Source organism: Ursus arctos, unplaced genomic scaffold, assembly GCF_023065955.2.
Source record: "Ursus arctos isolate Adak ecotype North America unplaced genomic scaffold, UrsArc2.0 scaffold_4, whole genome shotgun sequence".
In the NCBI taxonomy this organism is placed as follows: Eukaryota; Metazoa; Chordata; class Mammalia; order Carnivora; family Ursidae; genus Ursus; species Ursus arctos.
In genome coordinates, this window is record NW_026623056.1 from 94450566 (window position 1) to 94470731 (window position 20166).

A 20166-nucleotide genomic window follows, 5' to 3' on the forward strand; every position below is an offset into this window, starting at 1 on the left:
ATGAGCTAAATGCCCTAATAAAAAGACACAGGGTATCAGATTGGATTAAAAAAAAAAAAGCAAGAGCCATCCATATGCTATCTGCAAGAGACTCATTTTAGACCTAAAGATACCTCCAAATTTAAATCGAGAAGGTGGAAAACCATTTATCATGCTAATGGAGATCAAAAGAAAGCTGGGGTAGCAATCCTTATATCAGACAAATTAGATTTTAAACCAAAACTGTAATAAGAGATGAGGAAGGACATTGTATCATAATTAAAGGATCTGTCCAACAAGAAGATCTAACAATTGTAAATATTTATGCCCCTAACATGAGAGCAGCCAATTATATAAACCTATTAATAACAAAATTAAATAAGCACATTGATAATAATACAATAGTAGTAGGGGACTTAACCCCCCCTCACTGCAATGGACATATCATCAAAGCAGAAGATCAACGAAGAAACAAGGGCTTTGAATGACACACTGGACCAGATGGGCTCTGAGGTCAGCCATCTGCCATGCTTGCTTCTGCCAGATGGACCAACAGGAAACCGGGGGTCCCCTCACCATAGAGCAGGATCGAGGGAGTCAGGGGGTTTGTGTGATGGGAGAGGGTCACCCAGGACATGATCTCATGGTTGTGCTGTTGGTCATGGTTTCTGAATGTTTCTTACATTTCACAGTGAAATGCTTAGGAAAATACGGGGAATGGAGAAGTGAATGAAAGCCATTTGAGTAGGAGTCTCTAAACACAGATAAGAAAGTGGCTCTTGCTAAAAGTAGAACAGAAACCCGGCACATAACCCGCTCTCTGTACGCGGTGTAGGAAGAATTCGGGACGTACATCCACACGTGTCTGTGTTCGCTTACCTAAGCATGGAGTGGGTATGAAACAGAAGGCAGTGACGTCCCGAGGAGGGTGTGAAGGGGGCCTGGCGGGGACAGGTGGCGAGGCCTCCCCGTGGAACCTGCGTCACTCTGGCTTGGGAGCACCTAGTGCGTTGCCTGTTTTGGGAGATGAACTGGGAACACCTCAGCCTGTGGCTGGCGGTGGCACAGCCCTCCTGGGGTCCCACCTGCACTCACTCAAGGCTCGGAGCCCCCAGGGTGGCGTCCCCTTGGGGAACATGGCCACCGGCGCACAGCCCCTCGGGGGCCCCCACCCGGGCCAGACCACAGCGGCCTCGTGCACACCGCGGTTCTGCTGTCCTCCTCCACCTGGAGCTCCCACGCAGGACCCCACGGCCGTCCCTCAGCCACCGCGGTCACACTTGGCTCAGCAGCATCTGAAGCTGGGGCTGTCTGCCGGGGGCTCTCCACCACACCCCCTCCCTGTCCCTCGCCACCAGGCCCTGTGGGGGGTGCGTAGAAGGCAGAGGGGCTGTGGGCTGGGAGATGGGGGAGCTGTCCTCCTGGGACCCCCCTTTCTGGTCCTCGGCCCCCTGAGCTTCCACTGTCCATCCCTTCTGGGACCCCCAGGTCTGATGCTTTGTCACCTCCCAGCCAGGTCAGGGGAACTCAACACCTCCCCACAAATTCCTGGCACCCTCTCCCTCTTCATCCTCACCTGCCTGTCCCCCCACCCCCGCCACGGCACCAGGGGCCACAGCCCTCCCGCCGCTTCAGGAAGTACCGGCCTCACCTCCTTCCTGAGACATGACAGGGGAGACCTGCCATCTGGCAGGGAGTTCTGTCCCGTGCATGAGCCCAGGGCCACCAAGCCGCAGGTGCCCTGCCCTGAGCCCCAGCTGCTCCCAGTGACCTGGGGCCCGGCTCAGGCTGCAGTGGCATCTCACATGCGTCTGTGGAGCCCCGGAGCCAGCACGTCACCTCACACTGTGCCCCCATTTCCTCTGACCACCTCTGCCCATGCTCACTCATCTCGGGTACCCCGTCCCTGCCCACTTAGCTCAGCCTGTCCCTTCTTCCAGCCCCAAACACACTACACAGGCACTGGTGGGTCATGATTTTACTAAAAGCTGCCCCTGACCCCCCCCCCCCGCCCACTCTGGGCCCCACGGGGACCCCGTCTGGAGGCTGCCAGGAAGGGGGAGGGGCACCGAGGGCTGCAGAGTCCACGCAGTCTCCCCACGCGCCGTCACTCCTGCCGGGCCTCCAGGCGCTCCAGCACCAGTGTTGCCTGGGTCTTGGCTTCCTGCAGGAGGCTGGAGATACGCTGGCGGGTCTGACAGACATAGGCCCAGGCGTCAGTCTGCACCTGAAGCCCATCCCCACCAGCCCAGGACCCCCGCCACCTCCCTGTGCCCTCCGGCCATGCTTCCTGGCCTGTCCTTTCTGGGGTGATCCCAAGCCCCTGACCTGGGGACCCCCAACTCCTCGCAGGCCTCTCAGCAAGAATGGGAGGGTCCCTCTGTCTGCCCTGAGATGTGGGCCCGGCCCAGGCCCCCCACTCTCCTGGTCTTCCCATGTTAGCCACAACCGCAGAGGGCAGGGCTGTGTCCCCGAGCCCAGAGGGGGTTCATGCAGCCCATCCTCTAAGTCAACATCCACGTGGTCACATGGTAGACGGTGACTTCCCTCAAGAGCCAAGCTCAGCCCCTGGAAAGGCCTTTGTTCTGGGCTGCGAGTTCGTGTTTAGATTATCACAAAACTACAGAGACAGATGGGGTGGTATCTGGGGCTGGGGGTGGGGGAACGGGGTCTTCTAATGGGTGGGGGCTTCCTTTGGAGCACCGAGGATCGTCGTTCTGGATCGTGACTGCGCACGACGCCCTGAGACCTACACTTTGAAACGACGAGCTGTATGCTCTTCAAATTTACATCGACAGCAGTACAAGAAATTACAGCAAATGCGGAAGCTAAGATCATTTCGTAGGTTGGCGACTGTTCTTTGAGGCCCCGCGCTGAGCATGGGGGCTCCCACCCCGCGGCTCCCCAGCCCCCAGCCAGAGCCCCACAGGAGGGCAGGTGGAGGTATGGATGACGCCCGGCCCCCTGCCTCCAGGGCCCCCAGAGAGGACACCGGCCACCGCGGAGGCCGGAGGGACATCTCAGCAGATGGACACTCCCCCAGACCCGCATCGCGGAGCCACGGCCCCAAGGGTAACCTCCGGGTCCCGCTGCGGGGCCTGCCCCGGGACCCTCCCGCGCACCTGGTCCTTAAACGCGTCGTCTGCGACGTCTTTCAGGTTGATGAGCACGTTGAAATACGCACCAAACGTGCCCGTCTCCAGGGCCTTGGCCGCCACCTGCAACAGGCGCCAGGAGCGGAGCTGGCCGTCCGTGACCCGGGCAGACGGCGGGCTCACCCTGCCCACTCCACCACCCAGGGCCGCCGCTGGGGGCCCTCACATCTCATTGGTACTGATGGCGCACTGAGCGCCCCGGGGGTCCCCAGGAGGCCCAGGGCCAGCCTGCGTGCAGAGGCCCGGCAGTGGACGTGCAGAAGGGCGGGCTCCGGCCCGGCCCCTCCAGAGACAGAGACGACAACCACAGCCTGATTCCCTCCACCTCTGAGCACAGAAGATGAGGCCCTGAGTGAGGTGAGGCCTCCCGGCGTGCCAGCTTCAGGCCGGGCCTACCGCCAATGCTCCCGGGTCACCTCCTGGCTTCCCACATGCGGGCCGTGGGGTGGGGAGAGCAGGTGGGAGCGCAGGCCCGGGGACGAACCCAGAGTGGCAGGAGTGACTTGTGCCCCGACAGCTCACAGCTGCCTCCCAGGGAGGGAGGGGACGGTTGTCCAGAGCCACAGGACCAGGCACTGAAAACAGGTGTCTTTCTTGTCAAGGCCTAGGCTGCGGTACTCAGGATGGGCTGAGAGAGCTCCGCGCCCACTCCGGTCCCCGACCCGGAGCCCTCCACACTCGGGCTGAGGGCAGCGTGACGTGTGCACATCTGTGAGCTGGTGTAGGGGTTTTCTGAAGGGCACGGGGCCACAAGAAGGAGGGAAGAGGACAGAACAAGGGAGCGGGAGGCGATGGGGTGGCCAGGAGGGTCTGGGGACCTGGGTTAGGGGTGGACTCGAGATACAGCTGCATTTCTGCCCCCTGCAGCACAAGCTTAAACGAAACCCTTACTTCCCACTCTTAAAACAGGATAAACAAATGGGCTCTGCTGGCTGAGACTGGCCAGGACCCCCTGTGAAGCGCTCTTGTCCCACGACCCTCCACGCTGCTCCCCCTGCAGCAGGAGCCAAGGGACCCTACCGCCCGCCCCATACCTGCAGGTCCGACCGGCAGGCCAGGTTCGCACACTGTGCCAGCTCCTGTAGGGCCGGCCACAGCGAGGCCACCGTCTCTGCTAGAGCCAGGGGCACGGCCACCGCCTGCCGCAGCCCCTCCTGCAGGGCCGCCGCACGCCTGAATCCGAGGGAGTCGATGGTCAGAGCCCAGGACACCCAGGGGCCACCTGGACTGCCCCCCCCAGCTCCACCCCAGCAGACCGAACCCGGGGCGGGGGGCAACAGGGACGTTGTTCTTCCATCACAAACACCCCCCCATAGGGTGGGTTAAATGGCTCCAAGGTCAAGCCCTGGGTGTCCACGGTCTGGGGTGGTGCCTCCCCCACGGCCACTGCGGCACTCACCTGTCCCCTTCCTCAGGTGTGTTCTTGGGCAGCTTTGTTGCTTCCTGCCAGAAGAGATCCCAGAACCCGTGGGGTGAGCAGTGGCCATACCCTGGGGCCACATGGAGAGTCTGGGCGGTGTCCACACCACCACCCCCGGGGTCAGCGTTTCTGCAGGGCGCGGACGCACCTTCGAGCAGCCCTTCTGCCAGGGGCCAAGCTTTCCACACCAGGCTCCAGGGGACTGGGGGGATGCCCTCAGGGGCTGGGGGTCCCCTCACACAGCATGGGCTCCAGTCACTGCTTGTGACACACAACACACTGCTGGGTCTCGAGCTCAGGTGTGTGTCCTCCACCCCCTCCCGCCTGAACCAGCTCAGGCCCTGCCCTGCTTGCCTGCAAGGGCCAAGGGCCTGGCCGGGTGGGGAATGTGTCCATTCTGCATTTGACTAAATCTCTGTCCAAAAGTCGACGCCTCTGTCAGCGTGCCTTAGAGCAAGGGAGCCCTGGCCCCGCCCGGAACCCACCAGGCCAGCACCCCAACAGCTCCTACTGGTGGACAAAACCATCCCGAGTCTCCCAGGGGCTGCCTGGGCCTCTGGGGCGATGCACACCTCCCTCCAGTCTCCCGCGTGCAGCCCCACAGTGGTCCTCAAAATGCGGGGCATTAGTCCTGTCCCCGTGAGCCCGGGCGCTCGGGGTGGGGAACTCCCGGGGGAACTGGGCTGGTTTCAGTCAGGCCTGTCCTTCCCACGGTCACGGCTGCGTCCAGCGGCGGATGCCCGCCCACGTGGAGGCAGGCGATCGCGAGCTTTGCTCTTCCCCCATCTGGAAATCACTTCTGCGTTCGGCACAAGATGAGGATGCTTCCTTTTTCAGATCTCCCTCTTCTTGTCGCCCCCAGGGAGGGAGCATAAAGCGCTGCGTTCCCCTCGTGCATGTGACTTTCGACAGCGCGTCTCCGAGTCGCATTTTAGGCTCTGAAGCAGACACCTTTGCCCATCATCTTTCTTCTCTCCCCTGCCTTCTGATTAGATTTTTGTTTTTCTACTTCCCTCCAGTTGTTTTCTACTCAATCGCCTTATTTCTAATCTCCGGTGGTTAGCCTTAAATGTTCTGCATTTATACTTGAACCTGATGCTTCCCCGTAAACGCCTCTCCATGTGTGAAGGTCATCAGAGCAGAGGAGTCTGGGAAGTGCCGCGGGAGCAGCTCGGTAAGCTCGCGCGGGGCGACCCCGTAAACCGTGACACGACCACCATGGGAAGAGCTGGGAGACTCTGGGTTCAGGGACGGAACACCCAAAGCCGCCGGGTCAGGAACCAGCACGACCACCGCGGGAAGCAGCCGGCCCGCGGCCTGAGTGTAGCCAGCAGTAAGGGAGGTCTGAGAGGGCGGGGAGACTTGCGCTTCTGGAAGGCACACGACACCGCTGTGCGAAGTACGAGAAACGCCCCTTGCCACGCACAGTGAGAGGCACCGGCCAAGGCAGCACGGAGACACAGACCACGGTGTGACTGCCACGCCCATGGCGTGGAGCCCCGGGAAGGAGCCCTCAGATTTGCACCACGGAGCCACATCCACACAGCCTCCCAAGGGCCACTTGGCTGCACCCACGTTGGGCAGCAAGTCCTTCTACAAATCACTCCCACAGGCCGCCCACTGCATGCCCGGTGACGGACGCCCGACGCCAGCAGCATCCCAGGTGCAAAGGGGCCTACGTCCTCCAGTGGGGCTGGTCAAAGTGCTGTGACCAAGACGTCTACACAATCAGACGGTCCCCACTTACACAGGTTCAGATTTTTTGACTCCGTGGTGGTGCAAAAGCAACACGCGCTCAGAACCGTGCTTGGAATTGGGATGTGGGTCTTCGCCCCGGCTAGCGATACGCGGTCCTGTGCTGAGGCTGGGCAGCCCCGCGGGCACACAGCCGTTCCGTCGGTCACTCTGGGTACGGTGTTCGGTCAGTTACAGAGCTGTTCGACCCTCTCTCATAAGACAGGCCGTGTGCGAGTCCACACCCAGCTGGAGGCGAACGAAGTGTTCTCGGCAGCTGAAGGCCGGCCAGCTGGGCTGCGATGTGCCGAAGGCTGGCTGCGCTAGATACAGTGCTTTCAAGTGACGATGGGTTTATCGGTAGTAACCACCTAAGTCGGGGCAGATCTGTACTGGCAGCTGAGGGCGTGAGGTCTCCATGCACCATTATAGGAAGATCTCTAATAGAACTCAAGTGACGAGCCCAAGAGGCAAACTAAGAACATATATGACGCCATTTGTGTAAGAAATGGGAGAGAAAGAAGAACTTGATCTACACCCATATAAACAAACATCTCCGGACGCTTGCCCTAAAATCGTGCCTGTGAGGGGCGTGCAGGGCTGCGGCGGGGGGTCGGGCACAGGGACTGCTCATCTGCAATCCTCCTGTCTTTGTGAATTCTGAACCACCTGAAGGTTTTACCTACTTTAAATAGCAAATAAATGAAATTTAAGTCTAAAAGCACACATGGAAAAAGGTGACCAAGGTCTATACCTCCCTCCCAGAGGACATGAACTTTAGTCCCAGATGGTAACTTATTTAGGCGAGACTCTGGTTCTTCCCGTCTGGATACAGCCTTCACTCGGGGCGTGCGCGGCGTGCCCTGGAGGTCACTGGTGGTCATCTGTGCCCTGACTTCCTTTCAGCGCAGTCTGGCCCGCGAGACGGCTCTGTCCCAAAGCCTGTGGGGCGGCTGGTGACTGTGAGCTCACGCGTCTCCCGGGTCCTTCCCCCATGAACTGCTCTGGGACACAGACGCACAGCGGGGCTTGGTCCTGGACTCACGTCTCGGGTCTTCCTGCGAGTGCTCCAACCCCTGCCCCGGGGTCTGAGCTACGTACGCCCCTTCTCTGTCGTCCACCACCTGACACACAGACTCCCTCTTGGGAGGGTGAGCAGATCCCGACCTGACCAGCCTGCCACAGCATGTGGAAGAGTTGCCGGCTCTCCCTGTGGTCCTCTCTTTGTCTCGTGGCTGCAACGTCTCCCCAGCCTCTGAGACCATCAATCACTGGCTCTTCTTTTAGGATTTCTGCTGCCCACCCGTCCTGGGATGTGAGCTCTTCTTTGGGGACCTCACCTTCCACCAGCATCTGTAGGTCTGGGTGCTGACCCAGCTGCGGGACTCAGAGGGCAGCTGGGGCAGGGGCGCTGAGCCTGGGCGGACCCTCTCTCCGTCCCACCCCACCCTGCCGCTGCTGTGGATGGAGTGCCAGGTCACGCCTGGGCCAAATGCTCAGAACCGCTGAACTCAGCCTTGCGCGGTCAGGGGAGGGGGGTCAATAGCAGCCAGACCACTCTCCCCTCCCTCCCGCCTCCCCTGTTCTCCAGACACCTGTGCTTCCAACAGCCCCCACCCTCCCTGCAAGTTCTCTGTGACCCTGGGGGAGCTCCCTCTCCGTAGGACGCCACCCTCTGTCACTGACCCCACTCAGGGCTTCCACAGGCTGGGGTGGTCCCGCCGAGCACTCACCAGGTAGGCCTGGAAGGCCCGGGCATCAGCGTCCACCAGCTGAGTCAGCGCGGCCGAGGCCGCGTGGAAGGGCGGGATCAGGCGCCGCATGGTTGCGTCCAGGTGCTCAAACTGGCGCCGCCCGTAGGTCATCAGGCCGACCATGGAGGCCAGTGCGGCGCCCTGGGCAAGAGATGTGCTGTGCATGTGACTCGGGACCCCAGGCCAGGCGCCCTTGGCCCTGTCCTCACCCCTTGCCTCTCGCCTCGCACTCACCATGGCTGCACTGGCCGCTGCCACGGAGCCGCCCCCCGGGGCTGGAGAGCGGGCGCCCACCTCACGGACAAAGGCACACAGGGGCTTGTCCACCAAGCTCTGCTGAGGCCCACCATCAGGGACCAGGTACCTGTGGGGAGGGGTTGGCTCAGTGAGGCTCCAGGGGGGGAGGGGGCCAGGAACAGGGGATGGGGCTTTTGGGGACAGGGAATGGAGGGCAGGGTCCAGAGTCACTACTGCCAGGCTGTGAGGGCAGGGCTGACTCAGACCTTGATCCCTGACCCCAGGCCTCTCCCCATACACCCCCTCCCAACATAGGGTAGGGGACACAGTCCTAGTGTGCTGAGTGGCCATGACCACACAGAAGCCCCCATGACCATACGGTGGGACCTTGTTAGGGTCTCACTATATCCCCCCAACTAGCCCCCAGCTTCATGGCTGGCACAGATACCCTGGTGTTTACTGATGAATAAATGACCACACAGAAGGCTCTAGAAGAATCGAGGCAGGTTTCTGTGGGGGCAGGAGAGGTGCTCACTCGATGATCCGCTCCTTAGGGTTGAAAGGGGACAGAGAGTCCAGGCCCAGCCGGTTCACCACCTAGAAGAAGGGGCTGGTGATGATGAGCCACCTGGGCCCCCACACACACAGGGCAAGCCACTGAATGGTGGGGTCCCACGTGAGCTCACGGTGGCACCCTTGCTCTGACCCACCTCTATATGGGGAGCCAAGCATAGCTGGCCGCATGCCCACCCACCACGAGCTTGTGACCGCTGGCTTCCAGGAAAGCCCCCAGCCCAGAGCAGACCCCCCACAGACTCCCTGTCACATCCACCCACCATCTTCCCCTACAGAGAAACTGACCCAGAGAGAGGAGGGGCCCTCGTTCTAAGCCACATGCGTCCCACAGACAACACCACACACGTGAGCCCATCACTGAAAGGAACCCACAAAACTACCCCTTTGGACAAGATTCCTAATTCTTCAGGAGTCAGTACTCACAACTTTTAAAGCCCGGGCTGCCTGATTGACCTAAACATAAGATTTGTTCTATGAGGCAAAATGGATTTTACCTAAATTCAAAATAAAGTTGGCACAATCTCCATTTAAGATTAGAATTCTTTCCACCAAAAAAATATTCAAAACACTTTATGGTGCTAATGCCAGTGGCGCAGTCTGGCGCATTCTGAGCCCAGAAGGCTGACATTTTCTACAGAAATGGAAAGTGACATGGGCTCCTTGACAGAAACCAGCCCGCAGAGTCCCGGGGGCGAGGGCAGCCAGGAGGTCTCCCCAAGGACATGGAGAAGGGTAAGAGTGCCTCCTGAGAGCCTTCAGCAAGCAAAAAAGCAAAGCCCTCCTGGCACAGAAGACCTCAGAAAGACAAACAGAAATTTCGACATGAATTTAAGTGCCTGGCTGAGCTGGCAGAAAGTAAAGGCGCTCATTCGAGGCCATAAACGACCAGACAGGGCACCAGAGAGGCCTGCTCACCCTAATGCTGGGTCCACCCGGGGACATCTGAGAGCCTCTGGCAGCCCCTCATGGAAGGGAGGTCTCAAGTCCTGAAAAGCGAGGGTCAGAACAGAGGCCCCGCAAGGTGACCTCTCCAAGGATGAACCAGGATTTAAAACAAAAACAAAAAACACTGAAGGATGTAATTGGGATACTTCTCCGTCTCTGCCTTCCCTTTGGTGAAGCAGGAAAAACCATTCCTGGAATTCTAACCACAAACCACGCTGAGGGGGTATGGGCCACGGTCCACATAGAACTCTCTACCTGTGTAGTTCCAAAGCTCCAAGCGAAAGACTGACCCTGGGGGGCCCTTTGTGATCACATACCTGAGACCTAACAGAAGCAAATTCCAACTTTAAACCCAGCTGTCCAAGAACTAGCACGGATAAAGTTGCAAACAATATGCACACACAGTCGAAAATCACAAAACACACGAAGCAGCAAGTCGCCATGAGAAAGTCAACAGACGCAGCAACTTGCAAAATCAGACCTTCAAAGCCTGCAGATATCAGAACCTTCAGATAAAGAATATAAAACAACATGTTAAGAAATAGAGGAGAACATCAAACACGTTAATAAGGAATAAATAAGTGTGGGAGAGATGAAAGCATTTTCTTTTTTTTCTTTTTCTCAGTATGGTCCTGGCACAAAAATAGACATAGATCAATGGAACAGAACAGAGAACCCAGAAACGGACCTTCAACTCTATGGTCAACTGATCTTCGACAAAGCAGGAAAGACTATCCAATGGAAAAGACAGTCTCTTCAATAATGGTGCTGGGAAAACTGGACAGCCACATGTAGTAGAATGAAACTGGACCATTCTCTGACACCATACACAAAGATAAACTCAAAATGGATGAAAGATCTAAATGTGAGACAGGAAACCATCAAAATCCTAGAGGAGAACACAGGCAGCAACCTCTATGACCTTGGCCGCAGCACTTCTTGCTAGACACGTCTCCAAAGGCAAGGGAAACAAAGGCAAAAGTGAACTACTGGGGCTGCATCAAGATAAACAACTTCTGAACAGCAAACGAAACAGTCGACAAAACCAAAAGACAGCCGACAGAATGGGAGAAGGTATTTGCAAATGTCTTATCAGATAAAGAGCTAGTATCCAAAATCTATAAAGAACTTATCAAACTCAACACCCAAAGAACAAATAATCCAGTCAAGAAATGGGCAGAAGACATGAACAGACATTTCCCCGAAGAAGATGTACAAATGGCCAACAGACACATGAAAAAATGCTCCACATCACTCAGCATCAGGGAAATACAAATCCAAACCACAATGAGATACCACCTCACGCCTGTCAGAATGGCTAAAATTAATAAATCAAGAAACGACCGATGTTGGTGAGGATGCGGAGAAAGGGGAGCCCTCGTGCACTGTTGGTGCGAATGCAAGCTGGAGCAGCCACTCCGGAGAACAGTAGGGAGGTGCCTCAAAAAGTTTAAAATAGAGCTCCCCTTCAACCCAGCAATCACACTACTAGGTATTTACCCTAAAACTACAAATGGAGTGATCTGAAGGGGCACCTGCAGCCCAGCGTTCACAGCAGCAATGTCCACAACAGCCAAACTGTGGAAAGAGCCCAGACGTCCATCCACAGATGAATGGATAAAGAAGATGTGGTTCATATATACAACGGACTATTACTCAGCCATCAGAGAGGATGAAATCTTGCCATTTGCAATGACGTGGATGGAACTAGAGAGTATTATGCTAAGTGAAATAAGTCAATCAGAGAAAGACAAATACCATATGATTTCACTCATATGTGGAATTTAAGAAACAAAACAGATGAACATAGGGGAAGGGAAGGAGAAATAAAGTAAGATGAAAATAGGGAGACAAACTATAAGAGACTCTTAATCATAGGAAACTGAGGGCTGCTGGAGGAGAGAGGTGGGGGGATGGGGTAACTGGGTGACGGACATTAAGGAGGGCACGGGATGAAAGGAGCCCTAGATGTTATACGCATCTGATGAATCACTAAATTCTACCCCTGAAACTAATAATACAGTATATGTTAACTAAATTGAATTTAACTAACTTAGTATGTTAATATGTTAACTAACTGAATTTAAATAAAGAATTAGAAAAAAACACATATCTGTAAAGACAATGCATTGAAACTAGTTAAGGCATTTTTAAATATTTGTAACATAGATAAAAACATGCATTGGTTCATACTTGTATACATGTTAAATTTTGTGAATAAATTCTGTTTCCTTAGGGGGGAAGAGATGAAAGCATTTTCTTAAAGAAAGGGTAAGGTTAGAAAACCATTACTGGCTGCTAAAACTTATGGCTGGAATTTCAAGAGGAACAGGGTGTTTACACATCCTTACAGTACCTCCCACAGAGCACTCAGCACAAAAGGGAAAATCGGAAACACTGCAGCGAATAACTGCTCCTTGACACGAGGACCCCCGGCAACAGACCGGGGCGCCTGACCCCGCGCTCTGAGGACGGCACATCCCGCCCGCCGTGATCCCACCAGGAGCCCACAACCCTGGTACGGGAGATGCTGTGCAAAACAATTTCCTGTACTTTTGAACTATGTCAAGGTCATGGAAGGGCAAGAGCACAAGGAGCTGCTCTCGATTAAAGGTGATAAAAGACATGGCGGTAAAGGACTGTCACCTGGTTCGGATCCTGGGTGAGGGGTAAGTAGCTATAATGGGGACTACGGAGACGTTGGTGTAATTTGATTATGGTCTGCAAATTAGATGCTAGAACTGCATTAATGTCGAATTTCCTGATTTTGACCATTGTACTAGGGTTGTGCAAGAGATATGTCCTTGTTCTTAAGAAATAAAACCGGAATAAATTCGAGGTAAAATGGTACAATGTCTTTAACCTACTCTGAAGTAGTCCAAAAAAAAATACACACACATATATGTGACTATATGACTATGCATGGATACAGAGGGGGAATGACGCAGCAATGGGGTGAGTGCAAACAACTGGGGAATCTGGGGCTCGTGAGGGGTCCTTGCTCCGTTCCTACAGCTCTGCTGTGAGTGGGGGCTGACATCAACATAAAACAATTCACAAAATTTTGTAACAGCTAGAAAGAGAACGGACCTGGCCATAAACTCTATGAGCAGCTTAGAAGCCAGGTTGGAGAAAACCACATGAATACAAGGGGAAGAAGTTACTGAACCTCCAGGACGAAGAAGGAGTTCTTCAGGCATCAGGGAGCACAACAGGTCCCTGGAGATTAGGGAGATAACCAGGCAGACTTAGACCTCCCCACGGGACGTTTGATTCCAGAAGATGGTAAAGACACGTCTGCGGGAGCACCTGGGTGGCTCCGTGGGTTAAGTGTCTGCCTTCAGCTCAGGTCATGACCTCAGGGTCCTGGGATCAAGCCCTGCATCAGGCTCCCTGCTCAGTGGGGCTCTGCTTCTCCCTCTTCCTCTGCTGCTCCCCCTGCTTGTGCCCACACGTGCTCTCTCTGTCAAATAAATAAATAAAATCTTAAAAAAAAAAAAAGATACGTTTGCAATATTCTCAGGTGAAAACAAGTGACTTGGAATTTTGGTTGTCCAACAATGTTGAAAGAATAAATTCACAGAAAGACATGGCCAAACACGCCATATGAGTAAAGCACCATGAGTAAAGCATCATGAGCCTTTCTTCAAAAACTCTGCTTGACCGTGAGATTCAGGCAACGAACAGACAAGGAGAAACAGAGATGACCTCGCCTACATACGGAGCTCAGGTTAAATATCTGTGGGTACTTAAGACGTGTGGAACATTTACAGAAGGTAAATGCCATAAATTTGACAATGTGAAAAGAGCGATACAACAATTTAAATCTAGAGCAGAGATGACCACCTACAGGTGCGCACTAATATTCTTGTCTGTCTTCACCAAGAGTCAACAGACACTGTCGAACATTGATGAAGAGTGAAAGAACTTAAATTCTTTATAATTTAACCACCTAGGACTAATAGATGAATTCAGCAAGGAAGCAGGATACGAAGTCAACACACAAAAGTCAGTGCATTTCTATACACTAACGATGAGCACTCTGAAAAAGATATTGCAAAAACATTTCCATTTACAACAGCATCAAAAAGAGTAAAATAGTTAGGACTTAATTAACTTAACCAAGGAGGTAAAAGACGTGTACAATAAAAACTACAAAACTTTGAAAAAATAAATTAAAGAAAATATAAATAAACAGAAAGCCCATGTTCATAGATTAGAATACTTCTGTTAAGATGGCCGTACTCCCCAAAGCAACACACAGAATCAGTGCAGTCCTTATCAGAACCTTAATGGCATTTTTTGCAGACACAGAGAAACCCATCCTGGGTTATGATGGCTGCATAACATTATGATGCACTTGATATTGTCAACTGTATACCTAAAAGATGGTTAAGATTCCAATTGTGTATTTTACTACAAAAGAAAAAATTGAAAGAACCCCCCAGCCCCACTAAAAACTACTGTAACTCAAAAAAAAAAATCAGGAAATAAAGAAGGAAGAAAAGATGTGAGCAAATGCTAAGTAGATTTATTTTCTCACTTCCATAGCAGGCTGTCAATGTACTGATAAAAATCAATAAATCAAAGCATGTATTTGAAAATTTGGGTAAACTTTTAAAATGAATAAATCAAAAACAGGGGTAAGTATATTAAGTTATAGAGGTAATCACCAGAATACCTAAAACACAGACTCTTCCATTAAAACTGGAAGGAACGACGCCCAACACCCCACAGGCCTGCAAACAGGACAAAGGGTCAAGATGTATTTGCTGAATCAGGAGATACAAACCCAACTGCCAGAGACAAACACACGCAGAGAAACCCACTCGTGCGCTCGCTGTGCAGAATTCGGCTGCAGTTGTCACCTGGGACAATGGCAGCAGCTTCTACACGACCCTTCGCTGCTCCTGGGTGGGTCCACGCACCCGCATCCCGCAGCGGGCACGGGGCTGACGCGGGAGCGCACGCGCCTCCGCCACCCCCGGGCGCCTCCAGCACAGACCCCAGAAGGGAGGGGGGACGTGCTGTGCCCCCTCCCCAAGGGGTTCGTGCAAGACTGAACACCCAGAGCACAGAGAAAACTCCCACAGTTCCCCGTATGACAGAGTGTGATGTCACCCAAGCACAGACAGCAAGAGGAGGAGGAGTGGGGCCCAGCCCGGCGGACGGGGTGCCCCAGGCCTGCTCCTAGAGCGTCATTTGTCCCCACCCTCGCTGGGAGCCCAGCCCACCAGCCTGATGCGGTGCTCCTCCTCCAGGATGAACAGCTTCTCCTTCTCGCAGTAGAAGGCGGCAGCGTCCAGGAGGGCCTTCAGCGGCACCAAGCCCACCAGCTGCGACCCCACCACTGGCAGGCTCAGCTCCTGCGGAGGTCCAGTGGCATCATGTCCAGGGGAGCTGGACTTGAGACTCCCTGAAGGGTGTCCTGGGGACCCGCCCCGCTTACCTGAGGGACTTCACCCCAGCCGCTCACCTGGGCTTCTCTGCAGGTCTCCTCGTAGACTGTATGCAGTGCTGTGACCTCGAAGTCCAAGAGGTTTGTGGACACTTGGGCCAGGTTCTTCTCATCCAGGTACCAGCCAATGCCCTGAACCTTTTTCAGGCGTCCTGGCTGCAAACAAAAAGTCTTTCCCAGCTCAGGCCCTGCCCATCCTCTCTTGCCTCCTGTACTGAAAGCCACTTGTACACCACCACCCCCCCCCCGCCGGCTAAGCTGGCAGGAGGGCTCCCTCCCTCCACAGATGCCATGGCCTGCGGATCTGTGGTGCTGCCTGGACGGCGGGTGGGCGGCCCTCCTCACACACCAGAGCTCTGAGCCAGCTGGGGAGGGCCCCGCCTACCACAGGGAAACTGAGGCCCCCGCCCACGGCACCAGGCTCAGGCCAGCATTCCGCCCACACCATGTGCTGGGGTCTCGCCTGGGGCCACCCCCCCCCCACCCCTACACTCCTGTGCGTGGTCCCTGCCATCCCTCCCTCACCCCAGAGGCTGGCTCCCCACTCCTCACTCCTTAGGGTGGTTCAGTCCACCTGAGGAGGGACCTCTGAGCTCCAAATTCAGCAGGAACGAAAAGGATTTGGGGTTTGCCCGGCTTGCATGGTCGTGCCTACACACTGCTGCCTGTGCCAGGCTCCTGGGGCCTCAGCTGTGTGGGGGCACCCAGGTCTCTAGGGCTGGGGAGCCGACAGGTGGGCAAGATGTCACCCTTCACCTCCTTCACCAAGTGCCTCTGTGTCTGTGGGTCCAAATCACACTCCCTGCAAGATTGGCGCTCAAACTGGGGGGCAGCTGCTGTGGCAGACATGGTGGGTCAGGGCCCCAGGGCACCTGGGGGTGTGCGGGGGGCTGGAGTTACCTGGGGGCTCTGGGGCTCCGAAGCAGCTGTTGCCCCAGATGTATGACTCTAGCAACAGCTATACCCCTGCCTGCTGCCACGGAAACGCCTTTTAAGCGAGCGCCCCCCAACGTCAAACACTGGAACCCCACCGGCCTCGTCCACTTGTCATGGACACCAAGGCTGGGCTGGTCAGCAGGTCCACACCACGGCGCCACCCCACCTCTGAGGCTCTCCCTGAGCCCCTCAGGATTCCGCGGGGAGAGTGCCATGGCCCGTGGGGACGGCAGGCTGCTCACCTTGTCCTTCCCACGCCCCTGCTCCCGAATGTTGAGGGCGATGCGGTGGGCCTGCTCCTTGGTGCTGACCAGGTTGATGTTAAACGCAATGAGGAACTTCCGTGCCCCCGTGGCCGTGGCGCCCCAGCTGGGGACAAAGGAGCTGGGGCCGAAGTCGGGCGCCCACTCGGCCTGCTTGAGCTGTGGGGAGACTCACCCTAGGCTGTGGTGTCCCCCACAGGAGAGACGCCCCTCCAAGGTCAGGGAAGGAGGAGGGCACCCACCCCTGCAGAGTGCAGCCCTCCACCCGCCCGCCCTGGTGAGGAGACACGCACCTTCTCACGGAGGGCCTCGTACTCCCCAGCCCGGATGGCCGGCAGGGTCCGGCGACTGGCCGTCTGGGCCGCCTCCCCATAGAGGTACACTGCAAGGGAGCCGGCTGGTCAGGGTCCCCGCCGGTGGGCAGCCCGGAACCCCCACTCCTGGAGGAGAAATGAGGCAGGACGCTTCTGCCAGCCTCAGCCTGGGGGACCAACTTGCCTTTCCCTCGGCTCCCATCTCCCTCTGCCTCGTGGGATGGGTGTGGGTGGTCACTATGGACACTCCGTTTGGGCCAGGACCCCCCCCCTCTGCCCACCCAGGGACAGGGCAGGCCCCCCCGCTGCTCCCCCCGCACAGATGTCCCCGAGATAGGAGCAGACGCTCAGGATGGAAGCAGGCTCACCTTTCTTTCTAAAGTGTATTTTCATTGTACAGTGAATATGACCACAAATTAAGAAACACAGAGAAAAGGAAACAAAATCACCACAAACTCCCAATGTCTCCACGACAACGGTGACAGCCTGGCGCACACCGGCGGGTACCCGCAGGGCGTGGGTTTGGGCCCTGCCCTCACGCATCCCTCTGCCTGAGCCCGAGCCCCGCGTGCGCCCGGCGTTCTGGAGACCCCTGCACAGGCTGCTTCCCGCTTGTCTCCGTTTGTCTCACGTGAATAATTTCTTGATTTGGTTAATTCCCCAAGCGAGATTATTCTATTAGGCAGCACGGACTTGACTTTACGGAGCAGCCGAGCAGCGTCCACTGCGGGGCAGCGCGCGGGAGCCACTGCCCCCCCCCAGCAGTGGCCCGCAGCCCCCCTTCCGTGTGCAGAGTACCTGAGGGAGCTGCAGTGCAGCGGGGGGACCTGCAGGGGGCGCCCCTGCCAGGGCGTCCCTCTCCGGGCACTCACCTGGCACACCGAGCTCCTCCGCCAGCCGCTGGCCGAAGGCCTGGGCACAGAGCACACACTCATCCATGCTGACGCCCCTCACAGGGATGAAGGGGCACACGTCCAGGGCGCCCATCCGAGGGTGCTCCCCTGCAGAGAGAGGGGGCTGGGCAAGGGTGGCCGGGGGGCCCTGGCGTGGGCGTGGGCTCAGCGGGCTCGTGGACCCCGCGCTGCCAAGCTGAGCATTCAGAGCCCGCCACCCCCCACCCTCCCCCCGCAGCTTAGAGCGTCCTTCCCAAACCCTGACGGCCCCTCCCCCAGGGAGCTCTGGCTTCGAGATCGGCTTTCTAACTCTCTACAGTTGCAATCACCTGCGAATTCCCTCCACATGGGAGTGGCCAGGGCCCCTGCCCTCTTGACCTGCTCCCGGCGTGTCCACCAACCTTTGACCTGCCTGCCACAGCAGACGTGTTTGGTTTTGCGGGCTGCTGACAGGCCGGTTTCCGAGTCTTTGCTCCCTGGCCCCCCAGCCCCCAGGCCTGCACGGGATGCCTGAGCCTCACTGCCCGTCGCTCCTGGGAACCCCTGAAACATGGAAGAGGTCTCCACGGGCCTTAGCCTGGCACCGCAGCCTCGGTGGGCTGCGCCTGAGACCCTTCAGGGGGCTCTGGGGTCCTCCCAGGGCAAGCCTGCGGGCCGGGCAGCCCCCACACCCTGTGCGCGAGGAACCCTCACCTTTGTGCTGGCTCATATCGATGAGCTGGAAGGCAGCCCGGGCGGCATTGAGGGCCCCCTCCACCACGTCCTTGGGCTGCCCTACGAACGTGTAGACAGTGCGGTTGGTGGAGGGGCCAGCGTCCACGTCCAGCAGCACGCAGCCCGGGGTCTGCGCCACGGCGCGGGAGATGGCGTCAATCACCTGGGGACGAAAGCCCGACCCCGTGCCTCGGTTTCCCCACTTGGAAGAAGGAGCAGGAGCTTCAGAGGTGGCCATGCGTCTCCTGCTGCCCCCAACCACCACCCAAACGTGGGCCTAAAGGGCCGGTCCTGACCATTTGGGAATTCCTCAGAGAGCGAAAGCCCAGGGAGGCCCATCACTGAGCTGTGGTCACCAAGAAAGGGAAGCAGGCGGCACCCTGCAGGGGAGTCTGAGGCAGGAATCAGAACCCGGGTGGAGGGACTGTGGGGCTCCAAGAAGGTGACCTATAGGCCAGGGTCACGGAGGGTCAGGGCTCTGGCCCCCCACGTGGTCCCTAGTGGGAGCATCTGCACTAGGGGAGGGGCATGAAGGGTCCGGAAACTTCTGAGGCAGCAGGACAGCCCTGTGGTTGGGAGCAGGGGCTCCGTGGCCCCCAGTAGCCTGCACCAGATCCATACACCTCAGTGTCCCCCTAGGTAACATGCGCATAAGAGCAGAGCCCACCTGAGAAGGTTTGGGGACCTTTCAACAGCCTTGCGGCCCAGACCCGGGGCCAGGACCCCTGCCTGACTACCCATCCCGCTGCCTCTTCCTCACCCCTGGCCAGCCGCTCTGAGTCCCTGCGCTCATGGGCACCTCGCTCTGGGCTGACGACGGGAAGTGGTTCCATTTTAGAGAAGATACTCCCCGACCCCACACGAAGCACACCCCCTTCCCCTTGCCCCGAGCCCCTTGCCCAGCCTCTCTGCAGCTCACCTCCTGGTTGTTCCCCTCTGAGAAGTTGGGAACACATTCCACCAGCTGGGACATGGTCTGGGCCTTGATCCTGGCGCTCCTCTCACCGGGCAGACACAGGGGAGGAGGGACACTGCCCTCCGGTGCCTGGTGGGGCCTTTATCCACCCGCCAGGGCCCTCCCACGGCAGCCGGGCTGCTGATTAGCCACCAGCCATGGCCAGGAGGGACCAGCTATGGTCCCTGTGCAAACACGGAGCACAACAGGAAGGGGGCCGGACCTCTGTGAGCCAGACAATGGAGGAGGAGGGATCCTCCCACCCGGCCAGGGGCCGGCTCGCCTGAAAGCAGCCATGTGACCAAGACCCTCAGGGGGAAAACGTCCTCCCGTCCTCCCCGGGTGAAGGACTCAGATCAGCCCAGGCTCCAATTCCAGCCTGGCCTGGGGCCTTCTGGTGGTTGTTCCTATGACCCTCCAAGTGACCCTCCAGTGACCCTCTAGTGACCCTCCAGGTGACCCTCCAGTGACCTTCCAGTGACCCTCCATGTGACCCTCCATGTGTGACCCTCCAGTGACCCTCTAGTGACCCACCAAGTGACCCTCCAGTGACCCTCCAGTGACCCTCCATGTGACCCTCCATGTGTGACCCTCCAGTGACCCTCCAGTGACCCTCCATGTGACCCTCCATGTGTGACCCTCCAGTGACCCTCCAGTGACCCTCCAGTGACCCTCCAGGTGACCCGCTGAATTTCTTCATGTTGACTTCTGAGCTTCAGGCAGCAGGAAGACGAAAGAGTTGTGTGGCAGACCCCATCGGTGGCCCTGGCTCTTAGCAGAGGTCAGCGCAGCCTGGTCATGCCGGAGAGTGGGGGGAGGGGTCAAGTCTGTGT

The 20166-nt window shown here is 57.0% G+C and overlaps 1 protein-coding gene across 3 annotated transcripts; it reads right to left on the minus strand.

Moving 5' to 3' along the window:
* Positions 1–1942: 1942 nt before the first annotated feature.
* On the minus strand, positions 1943–19513 carry FTCD (formimidoyltransferase cyclodeaminase). Of its 3 annotated transcripts, none has more exons than XM_048214950.2 (14): positions 19298–19513; positions 18358–18541; positions 17644–17772; positions 16751–16839; positions 16437–16616; positions 15277–15414; positions 15035–15166; positions 8815–8876; positions 8277–8406; positions 8022–8183; positions 4534–4577; positions 4169–4307; positions 3102–3197; positions 1943–2153 (listed from the first exon to the last, which is right to left on the minus strand). In XM_048214950.2, exons 1-14 carry the CDS (start codon positions 19349–19351, stop codon positions 1950–1952), a joined length of 1743 nt encoding a protein of 580 aa, XP_048070907.1. In that variant the 5' UTR covers positions 19352–19513; the 3' UTR covers positions 1943–1949. The 3 variants fall into 3 exon arrangements, with proteins under 3 accessions (XP_048070907.1, XP_026361282.2, XP_044241594.2); XM_026505497.4 differs by having other exon boundaries at positions 1943–2173; XM_044385659.3 differs by having other exon boundaries at positions 1943–2173; positions 18358–18438; positions 19298–19479.
* Between the last annotated feature and the right edge of the window lie 653 nt (positions 19514–20166).